This window comes from Rattus norvegicus, chromosome 9 (assembly GCF_036323735.1).
Source record: "Rattus norvegicus strain BN/NHsdMcwi chromosome 9, GRCr8, whole genome shotgun sequence".
NCBI lineage: Eukaryota > Metazoa > Chordata > Mammalia > Rodentia > Muridae > Rattus > Rattus norvegicus.
The window spans coordinates 69,017,634-69,029,651 of NC_086027.1; the positions used below are offsets into that span (position 1 = coordinate 69,017,634).

General features: G+C 37.3%; 1 protein-coding gene across 8 annotated transcripts in view; it reads left to right on the top strand.

Moving 5' to 3' along the window:
* Carf (calcium responsive transcription factor) overlaps positions 1–12,018 on the top strand; it is a 50,062-nt gene that overhangs the window by 21,215 nt on the left and 16,829 nt on the right. For 4 of the 8 annotated variants that reach the window (XM_039083318.2, XM_006244971.4, XM_039083319.2 and 1 more), the window contains 4 exons: positions 2,784–2,844; positions 3,842–3,971; positions 5,891–5,975; positions 9,636–9,825. In XM_039083318.2, coding sequence (XP_038939246.1) covers positions 2,784–2,844; positions 3,842–3,971; positions 5,891–5,975; positions 9,636–9,825 — 466 coding nt within the window. Of the gene's footprint in view, positions 1–2,783; positions 2,845–3,021; positions 3,089–3,841; positions 3,972–5,890; positions 5,976–9,635; positions 9,917–12,018 lie in introns of those variants that run through there. The other 4 variants (NM_001106915.1, XM_039083321.2, XM_039083320.2 and 1 more) reach the window with 4 other exon arrangements.

Genomic DNA, 12,018 nt, shown 5'->3' on the forward strand with positions numbered 1-12,018 from the left:
ATTAGTCCCTCTAGCCCTATTTCATCGTTCTCTGGCCCTAGCTTCCTCTGTCCACCATGTTCACCAGTGTAACTGAGGGCCAGCTTCCATTATTGCTGTTGCCAAATCTTTCCAGTCTTGGGGAATAATTCTGTTCTGAGTTGCCCATGGATTTAATATCTGTTTCACAGAGGGTGAGTGCAAACCATATGAAATTATTGCTTCCTTGAATCTCCTCAGGTCTAACATGTCTATAGGATTCCATTTACTTGCTTCATAACCTTGGGGGTGCCTATCATATGCTGGTAAGTATTGTTTATTAACTGGATAAACTAAAGTTGGTTTTCTTACAACTGTGGCCGCCCCTCTTCAGTTTCATCATGTGCTGGCACAGTAGGTTCTTGTTTAAATTCCTTTATCTGTATCTGAGTATTTTTTTGATTTTCATTTATAAGTCTTTCTAACGCTCATGTCTTATTAACCCACATATGTGGCTATTAAGGATAAAATATGAAATACCAAGATGATAATAACCATAATCACTATTGAGCCAATTTCAGTTAAGTCATTTAGCTTTTCATTTTCTGCTTCTATTTTCAAGCCATCTAAAGTAGCACTGTACGGGGTCCTAGCACCTTGTATTATGGTATTTTCCCATCCTCAACTCTCTCTTTGAGGACGTCCCAGGTAACTTACCAAATCTAATGGCTTCTTAATTTTTCTGCAGCTGGCCATGTGGTTGTGCCATGTGTTGGAGTGCAAAATGTTTTTAACAAAATCTCAGTCATTCTATTTTACCAATGAAGACGGGGAGCCAGATGCTGGAGTGAAAGCTAACCCAGAGGCAGAGAGAGCACAGCTGACCTTTTTCCACAGATGACAGACACCCCTAAGGGAAGGTCTTCCCCCCATACCATCTTAAAACCCCCCAAACTGAATGCCCCCTTCTACTTCCTGTGTGTTTATATCCGTCCTCAGACTTACTCTCTATGTTATTTTTTCCTGTGTTTACTCCCTGTCGACTGACTGCTTGCTCTGCCTCTTGACTTATAGTTGACTTTATTTAATTCTGTTACAAGAATCAAGAAGCTCTTGAATTAAAGATTTGTGCTAGGGCTGAGCCACACCACAACTAGAGACAGGCTTTTTCTGTAACTAACACAATTTCTGGGTTCATAGTGTGATAAAATATCCTGCAACAAGTTATTAATGGTCAATGATTAATTCATCAATCCATTGGTGGTGGTAGTCATGGTGTCTGTGTGTACACACACTTGCACTTTTTGTTTTGCTGAATGAGATTATTTTTTTGTGGGTGTAGTTTACTTGCTTGGGTTGGAGTTTTCCTTATAGTACCTTCTGTATGGTTGGGTTTGTAGATATTATTTAAATTTAACCTATGAAATATCTTGTTTTCTTCATCTGTAGCAATTGAAAGTTTTGCTGGGTATTATAGTATGGGCTGGTATCTGTGGTCTTTTAGTGTCTGCCCAGATCCTTCTAACTCTAAAGTTGGGTAATAGATCTTCCTGCATACGTTACTTGGCCTTTTCCCTTGCAGCTTTTAATATTCTTTCTTTGTTCTGTATGTCTAGTGTTTTGATTATTTTGTAGCACAGTGACTTTCTTTTCTGGACCAATTAATTTGAGGTTCTGTAAGTTTCTTGTACTTTTATAGCCATGTCTTTCTTTAGGTTAGAAAAATCTTCTATGATTTTGTTAAGTATATTTTCTGAGTTTTTGAGCTGGGATTCTTCTCCTTTTCTAATTCCTATTCCTAGGATTAGTCTTGATTTTTTTTCATTTCCTCTTTATGGACATCTTTCAGCTTCATAAAATTGGTTTTAAGGTCATTTTTCTTGTGCTTCAGCTGATTTGAAATATATTAACCTGACTGTTAATGGGATTATGTCCTTATGCTAGCATTTAGACATCTGGGTTTGGGATAATTAGAGGTCTATGTGCTGATTTCACCTGCACCTGTTCTTCAGACTGTGGTGGCCTGCTCCTTTACGGTGGAAGTCCGCCTGAGTTGGGGGCGGTCAAATGGCAGCGGTAGGGAGCCAACCTTAGTTTCTCGTTTATACATTATATTAGAGATATCCTTCCCATGGCCTTGTTTTTTATTTTATTTATTTGTTTGTTAATTGATTTGGCTTTCTAAGACAGGGTTTTTCTGTGTAGTCCTGGCTGTCCTGGAAGTCACTCTGTAGACCAAGGTGACCTGTAAGTCAGAGATCCCCCATTTCTGCCTGCTGGAACTAAAGACATGTCCTGTTGCCACCACCAAGCCAACCTTGTTTTATTTTGTTTTCCCTTTTTGAGCACAAAGAGTACAAAGAGTGTTTAAAACAGCCCTTAAGTGCTCATGTCTAGGTACTCTGGTGTTTGAGATAAACTGGCTATCGTATATAACTAATATTTACTTGTAAGTTACTTTTTATTTTTGAGTCAGGGTTTTATGTCGCCCAAGCTGGATTTTCATTCTCTGTGTTATTAAACTCCATGCATGTGCTATCATTAAGAATATAGTGCCTGAGACCATAGGCTATGCCAAACTGAATTTTTTGAATCTTAGCTTTACTACTTGACAGCTGTGAGACCTTAAAACAATTAGAATATGTCTTGGGGCTGTATCTGTAGAGTGAAGTAATACATTCCATCGTGGAAGTAGGTGTGTGCTTAAATAATTTAATAATTCTGATAAATCAGAATGAAATATGTATTTGTTTAATGCCTCCAAGATGATCACTACCAGCTCTTGAGAAAACTAACAGGTGCTTCATGTAATTCCGTCTCCCCAGACAGGGATGGAGCAAGTGGTTATACCTCAGGAGTCGTTTGCAGACGTGTGTAGTCCTCCAGGTGAGTCCATATGGAATGGGTGCTTTAAAGACTAAGGTCTCTAAGGTTTCTAAGACTCTAGAAAATTTCCTATGGAATTCCATACTGGCTTCAGTTGTTTAGGTAAGATTGTGAACTGAGTGATTGGAAAAAGCTTTTTAGTCCAAATCTTAAGTTCGTTTTTCAACTCCTGTCTAGGTTATCTGTCTATTTCATTTTGGGATTTTATGAAGCTGGCTGATGCTTGCTTCCTCCCAAATGACCAGTGAGCACAAAGTAAATTCTTGTAAATTATAGCAGCAACAATAGAAATAGCATCAGTAACACAAATACAGTACTTAGCTACAGAAATTTTGGATATTTCCATTTATTGGTATTTTTATTAGCTTTGAGATCCATTCCTTTCTCTTTTAACTGTTGTTTGAATCTGCTGCCTTCTCCCATTTCTTTTGTTTCACATTCAGAGAAGAGAATCGGGATTCCCCAGCACCCCCTCACCCCATCCCCCTTTTTTGCCTATTTGATAATATCCCCATTAATTTTCTTTTTCTTCCTTTTCTTTGTAATATAGTTTAATCTCATTTTAACATCACTGCTGCATTGTTTTGTTGCTCTTTCATAAATAGTGGTTTAGGATAGTTATTGTTGCTTTTGTTTTATGGTATATTGTCTTCATTAACTATCACTGAAAGTTAAACCAAAAACATTATAAACACAATATATAAGTAATTTTTTGTATTTAATATTTCACATATAAGTATTATATGTGAAATTCTTTAAAATAACAATTATTTGTACTATTTTTAAATCACAGCTATTAAATATAAGTATAAAAATTTAATTACATACAACATAAAAATAATTAAGTTTATCAGTGACAGTCTCAATAAAGCATTAAAAGTTTTGAATATTTTTAGCTTCAGAATAATCTTCTTTTCTCACTGAAAAGATTTAAATTCTAGCTAAGTAACTGTCACATTATTCAAGATGCTGCTGTTTTGTCGTTGTTGTTGTTAAGGTGTCTCTGAAGAGAAGCCCATTGGTGGGAGTTTGCCAGCTGTAAGCACAGATGCTCTAGAAGACAGCGCCAGTAGCTACAGTCTTCACTCACAAGCATCCCTCGTGGGACCCAGAAAGTCAGGGACCAGGTGAGTCGTGGGGTTGTCTTGGAGGTCACAATGGAAGTCTGTTTTTAAAAGATCACATCTAAAGCTGGCAGACCATAGAAAAGATCAAAAATTCAGAGAGAGGAAAAATTCCTTAGCTGTATCTTCATTTATTTTAATGCATCTCCACAACAAGGGGACACCTTTCTGTTCTTTTGGAGCAATGTCAAATGGCAAAAGTATTATTTAGAATGAAGGTATACATTCCAGATCCTAAAAATTTAAATTGTTTAACCATGTTTTATAGATATAATTCCTATATGATAAAGTACTTAAAATGTTTTTTGCTAGCATTGGTGGGGAGGGGATAGGTGGGTGGTGGTGGTGGTGGTTCTGAAAATTGAGCACAAAGTCTTGAGTATGTAGGCAAATATTTTCCCACACCACCACCAAAATATGGCCTATTTTCTGCAAACTTCTTACTTTACTTTTCCCTTTTTCCTAAAAATAATACTTTCCATGATAATTTTAGAAAAATATTTAAAGTATCTTATAAAAAACTTGTTTTGAGATTTGTTTATTTTCCTATGTGCACAGTGCTTGACTGTATGTCTGTGCACCATACTTCAGTGCCTGTGGAAGACAGAATTGGGCAGCAGGTCCCTGGGAGTGGAATTTAGAGTTGTTAGCCACCATGTGGTGCTGGAAATTGAACCTAGGTCCCCTGGAAGAGCTCTTAAAAGCTGAGCCATCTCTACAACCCCTTCCTTAAAGTGTGTTTTATGTATTTGTATTCCTTTAATTGTTCTATGAAAAGATTTTACATAAAACACTATATTGTTTGTTCTTTCTTTGTTTTCCGGTGCTTGAGATCAAACCCAGGGCCTCTTGCATACTAAGCCCTGACCTAACACTCACATATACTCTCAGTTGAAGACAATATTTATAATTATTTATAAATTTATTTATTTTCTTTACTAACTCTATCTGCACCAGGGATTTTTTTGTGAGATTTCCTTTTTTTTTTTTAAGATTTATTTATTATATATAAGTACACCGTAGTTGTCTTCAGACACACAAGAAAAGGGCATCAGATCTCATCACAGATGGCTGTGAGCCACCATGTGGTTGCTGGGAATTGAACTCAGAACCTCTGGAAGAGCAGCCATTGTTAACCGCTGAGCCATCTCTCCAGCCCAAGAAGATTTCTGATTACTACTTTGAATTCATTGGTTGTTAGGGCTTAATTTTGGTAGGCCATAGGCATCTTGAATTCATCCTTTTCTTTTATATTTTCCAATTTATTAGAATATAAATTTTCAAAGTATGTCCTCATGGTTCATTAGATTTCCTCAGTGTGTGCTGTCATGTCTGCCGTTTCTTCTAATCTTAATAATTTGTCATGTCTGTCTCTTCTGGTTAATTTGCTTAGGGTTTGTCACTTTTGTTTATCTTTTCAAAAACCATCTCTTTGTTTAAGAATTTTTGGTCATTTTCATATCTGTTTTATTAATTTCTGCCCTGCCCATTGTTATTTCTTTCTACCACTGCTTTGGGATTGGCTTGTCCTTATTCTCCTGGACCTAGAGGTTTGCCATCGGGTTGTTTATTTGCTTTTTAATGAAGGCATTTAGAGTTACCTGCTCCTCTCTTAGGACCCTTCCTAGTATCTCACAGATTTGGGTTTGCATTACCATTTGGTTTGCAGACTTGGTGAGCTCCGGGTTCACTGAGAAATAAGTGTTAAAAATCAGGTGAAGAGTGACTATGAAAAACATTGGATGCCAGTCTCTGGTTTCAGTACATGTGTGTACACATGTGCACCCATACAGTATGATGTCACACACACACACACACACACACACACACACACACACACACACACAGAGTAAAGAAAAGACAAAGCAGTTGAATGTCATGTGTGTGTAACTATATTTATATCTATTCCTCTCCTCTACCAGAACTCTTGAAGAACCTTTGCTGGCCCCTCTCCAGCCACTTTCTTGTAACACACCCATGTGGGCCTGCCGTCTTAGGAGTTGTGAGGTGAGCTTAAGTTAATCCTGACTTAGATTCATTTGACTGGTCATGGCAACATTGCTTCCCCAAGTGAACACTTGAATACAAACAATACTTGGTATCTGTCACATTCTAATTCATTTATGCTAAATCTAAACTTATCTATTGTTTTATTCCATAATGATATAGGCTCCGATAAAGCGGAAGTTATGCCTAATGTGGTGGCACATGCCTGTAATGCCAGCACTGGGGAGGACCAAGAGTTTAAAGTCTTCTTGGCTACATAGTGAGTGGAGACAAGCCTGGGCTGCATGAGAACCTGTCCCAGAAGACACATCACAGAATAAGAGACAGAGCAGATATCATTCATAGAAAACTCTGCTTGCTTCATTTGAACTACCTCTTGTCTCTTTCTCTGTCTCTGTCTGTCTGTCTGTCTCCCCTCTCTCTGCATTTATTTAATTTCATAGTCTCAGTATAAAATTTCTCAAGGTTTGTTTTTAGTCTTATCTTCATTTTATCTTTGTAGGATTTAATCGTGTCATTGATTTTAGGCTCTTTTTTTTAAAAAAGATTTATTTATTTATTTATTTATTTATTTATTTATTTATTTATTTATTTTATACATGTGAGTACACTGTAGCTGTCTTCAGACACACCAGAAGAGGGCATCAGATCTCATCACAGATGGTTGTGAGCCACCATGTGGTTTCTGGGATTTGAACTCAGGACCTCTGGAAGAGCAGTCAGTGCTCTTAACCCCTGAGCCATCTCTCTAGGCCCCGACTTTCAGCTCTTTTGTTTATGTAATAGTTTGTAAGTCTGTATCACTGGTTCTGTAATTCTTACTGTTATCCCAGACCCTTGGCTACTTTTTGAAGCTTTATTTATACTTTACTATAAATTCACTGTGACCATACCAGTAAGCTCTGCTTGCTATGTTCTTTGCCTGTCTCATTAATAAACACCATTTTCTTAGATATCCAAGAATAAAAAAAATAACTTCTTTGTTTTATTCAGATACTTAACCTTTTTTTTTCTTTGTTTTGTAATTGCTGTTTTGACTGTCTGTGTGTTTATTTGAGACAGGGTCTTTCAATGTAGCCATGGCTGTCCTGATACTCACTATGAAGACAAGGCTAACTTTAAACCTGTGTCAGTCCTTCGGCCTCAGCCTCCCAAGTGCTGGGGTTGTAGGCATATACTACCCAGTTCAAGTCACAATTTATTCTTTTGAAAGTGCTTTTGGGCACTTGGATGCTCAAGGAAAGGTCCTGAGTTCCATGTTCAGAACCCACATGATCGATAACAATGCTCTGTATCTCCAGTTCTGACACCCTCATCTGGCTTCTGTAGGCACTCTATGCTTTTGGTGCACAGAGACATGTGCAGGCCGAACACGGTATACATAAAATAAAAACAAATAAAAATCTCAAAACATTTAAATGTTACAAAGAAGTATTAATATAAAGAAGTTCTTCTGCAACATTTTTTAGGACAGTCATCATTTTCATAGGGTTTTAGATACATTAGATTTAGATATGGCATCATATAAAAAAATCCGCAAAGAACCAGTACTTTGTTGCTAATTTTGTGTTCATCTGGATTTGATCCAAGGGTAGAATTTTATATATCCAAGAGAATAGATATATTACATATTCGTCAAGCTTTCACCTCTAAAACTTTTCTCCAACAGTAGTGAGTGTGTCACTATAAACTCTTCCATCTATTTGATGACTCGATGTTCAGATCAGACCCCCACTGTATAGACTAGTGGTGAGGAAGTGAACTGAGACTTCATCTGAGATAGCCATCTAGTTACATTTAGTGTTCACTGCATGCTGGGGCCAGTCCCTGAAATTCTTCTTTCTTGGTTCCTCTTGAGGTAGTGGAGGGGAAGAGTGCCAGAGGGGACAAAACTTGGTCTTGCAAGATATTTAGGATTGCTGTTTAATAATAAAATGTTTACCTGTCTTAAGTCTAAGTCACTTTGCTATGGTAGTTGATCTGCCTGTCTGAGTTCCTCTGAGATCAGAAACTGTAGTCTATGGTGTTTAGCACCTCATCATAAAATAGCAGGGAATTAAATAGAGGATTAATTGCTAGAGCTTTTTTCCTCTTGTCCAGATGCCTCTCACTTGCCAGACTGGGGGGAAGTTTAGAGCAATAAACTTCTATCAAACCAGGAGAAAGGAGTCACACTCACAGAAGGAAAAACTTACACAAGCAAATAAGGATAAACTCACATAAATTCTAATACAAATTCATGCTTACACACTCATATATCTCTTTTCAAACTAGTTGGGCCCAACTACATACTTATCTCATAATTACACACACACACACACACACACACACACACACACACACACACACACACTTTCATATGTATATTCAGCAAAAGACCAAGTGCCAGTGCAGAAAGAACTTATTCTGGATGAAAATTAGTTCTAGTCTTTGTTGCATAGGGGAAGAAAAAACTTCTGTCCTTTCACTGCTAAATGAATTAAACCCAAGTTTGTAAGAATAAAGCTTTCTCTTTAGTGAAACTAAGCCTGCCTTGCTAATAAGAAAAGACCTGTTGTATTCTATGGTAGGAAGAAGCCTACCTGCTCCTTCTGATCTTTCTGCAGCTTCTTCTTTTTTCCTCTTTCCCTCTGTATCCTCAGTATTGCTCTCTTAATTTTTTAAGTTGCCTTATAATTTCTAAGTTATTCTACTCTGCATTCTTCTTCTACTCTTGCTTCCTTCTCTTCCTCAAATATAACAATGCCCTTGCTCCCAGTGTCTTACTCCCAATGCCTTTATTGCTGTGTTCTCTCTAAAAGTTTTCTAAGAAAGTTCTCTAAAAAGTTCTCTCTAGAAGGTTCTTTTTAAGTTCAGTTTTCTCTCTTTGTCCTCTGCATTTACATCTTTCAGAATACATGATCACATGGTAAAAAGTTTACCACAGGTTTACACATAAATTCAAATTACAAATTGAGTAATTTTATAGCAGAAAATTGTTTACATGCATATCCATTAAGAGTAATTATCTGGCTAAACATTTATTTGTAAAAGTTCAACAGATTCATTGAAAATTAAAATTCATAATTTTTGTGACCCAGTCAATATTTTATCTTCTGTTTTTGCACTTATAGAAAATCCTTAGTTCCCTTTTTTATGACCTTTGGTTAATTGTTTTACAACCTCTTGGAATGTGCTCTACCTGCTTGCTATCTCAAAAGCAATTAACTCATGACACTTCAAGACTGTCAGAGTTGTCATTGCAGTTTTGATTATCAGAGAGGACTTAATAACAGTCCTGTTACAAAAGAGCTTAATAATGACTAATATAATTTTAGGAATTCTTATAGGATCATCATTAAGAATTAAGAAATCATCTATTTGTCTGTATAGTATTACTACATGACAGTACATCTCCATTGTTCTGCAGAGACCTGCTCAAAAGGGTGAGCTAATATATGGTGATTGTTAAATATATTTAATGATAACAGGAAAAACATATTAATAGCTTAATATATTCTTCTCGGCCTTGCCTAGAGAAGCAAAGCTGTCAATATTTTTAACAGTCCATGAGGAACCATCTCAGGAAAATTACTTGCTAGTTTTTAGCTTATCCTTGATAGTTCCTGGCAACAAAAATATATTTTCCAATGATTTTCTTATTTAATTTTTCCCTCACAGAAAATTGGAGATTCCTACCGTGGCTACTGTGTAAGTGAGACTGAATTAGAAAGCGTCCTAACTTTTCACAAGCAGCAAACACAGACTGTCTGGGGCACTCGCCAATCTCCAAGCCCAGCCAAACCTGCCACACGCTTGATGTGGAAGTCTCAGTATGTCCCCTATGACGGCATCCCGTTTGTCAATGCAGGTACTTCCCATCAGTCACTTGAAGACTCCCCGCAGTTGTGCTCCATTGTGACAATGGGACTTTTGTGAGAGGATATATTTCATTGTTGTAGGTGAGAATTGAATATTAGTGGCTGAAAATGAATATTGAGCTAAAAACAAAATAAAATATATATCCAGTTAGTTTATGTTTTATTAAAGTGTGACACTGAATAATGCTTCATTTGTATAGTATGCTATTAAATAGAAATTCCTAGAGGACTTACAGAAAACATCTCATATTCAAAATATTTGTCTTTGTAGTCACACAGGAATAAATCATTTCTCAGATAAATAGACAATAAAGACAGACACATAAAATTTCATTGTTTGTATCATGTTCTGCTGCCAAACAAGTTCCAAAAAACTTTTTCTGAGTATTTTAGTTTTCAGATTTGCTCAAAAAGAATTAATGTGCTGAATTTCACTCCTTTTGGCAGTGTTACAAACTTCTCTACATTCAGTCCTTTATTTAGTATTTGCAGACTTAAGAAGAATCCAGGTTATGTCAGGCATGGTAGCATATACCTTTAACCCAAGCATCAGGAAGCAGAGGCAGAGGCAGAGGCAGAGGCAGAGCACATATTCAGGAATATCTGTGAGTTTGAGGCCAATCTGTTTTACATAGTGAGTTTCAGGGCAACCATAGTTACACAGAGAGATCCTGCCTCAAATACAAAACAAGTAGGTATACTGGGAATACCTTTACTAGAACTCTGGAAGCAGAGGCAGGAGGATCTCATGAGTTCAAGGCCAGCCAGAGCTACACTAGTGGACCCTGTCTCAAAAATAAATAAATAAATAAACAAACAAACAAACAAATAAGATCACATTATAGGATCTTTTATGTGTATCAAAAATAGAGGTAAGAGTATAAAAACTCTTATATTTTATGTTGTAAGTCTAACCCTTTAGAGCTGAGCCATCTCTCCAGTCTTTCATTTTTAAAAAACTTTATCTTTCATATACTTTAAAACTTTTTGAGTTTTTATTTTATGTATACGGATGTGTTAACTGTGTACTACTTATGCTCAGTGCCTACAGAGGCCAGAAAAGAGCCCTGGAACCTCTGCAACTGAAGTTACAGACAGCTGTGAACCACCATATGGGTGCTGGGATTGTCATCTTGGGTACTGTCTTACTCAGACTACTGTAGGTGATGATATCAGCTGCCACAGAGTGAGAGAACTCTGCAAAGGCCTACATAACAAGGCAACCACACAAGTGAGACTGGAATTGACTCCTCTCCTGCAATTCCGATCAACACTACAACCTCAGTCTGTGTGAGAACACGAGAGCCATCTTGCTAAGCTACACTTGGAATTCTACCCTTAGAAACTGAGACAATAAACTTTTGTAGTTCTTAGCCTTCAAATTTGGGATAATTTTTTACACTACAGTAGATTACAAATACGTAGATGTGAAAACCATGCTGCGTTAAAGTTGAATATTTACTCTACTTCAGGATACAGCCAACTTTTAAAACATATAATATGGGCTGGAGAGATGGCTCAGTGGTTAAGAGCACTGGCTGCTCTTCCAGAGGTCCTGAGTTCAGTTCCCAGCACCCACATGGTGGCTCACAGCTGTCTGTAACTCAAGGTCCAGTAGATCTGACTCCCTCACACAGACATACTTGTAGGCCACTACCAAATGTACATGAGAATAAATAAGTAAATTCCCTTTTTTAAAAAAGAAATAATTTAGAAAAGGAAATAATGGGGCTAAGAGAAGGGTGAGCAATTAAGAGCTCTGTGCATTGCTCTGGCGTAGCATCTGGGTTCCATTCCAGCTTCCAGATCAGGCAGCCCACACCTGTCACTCCATCCGTGGGCTCCAGCATCCTCTGGGCTGTGTAGACACCTGCATTGGTGCACAAAAACTCTTACAGGTATCCACACAAACATGTAGATAAAACACATAAATTAATTTTTCAAGGAAATTGGAGGCTGGAGAGATGGCTTATTTCCTGCGTGCACTTGTTGCTGTTGCAGAGGACCAGCACGCACATGGTAGCTCATAACCATGCACTCCAGTCCAGGGGGTCAGAGGCCTCTTCTTACCTCTGTGTGCTCCAGGCATGAGTATATATACACATACATGCATGCAAGAGAAGCACTCATAGACATAAAATAAATCAATCTAAAGACATTTTGAAGGGAAATAAGATTCTAAA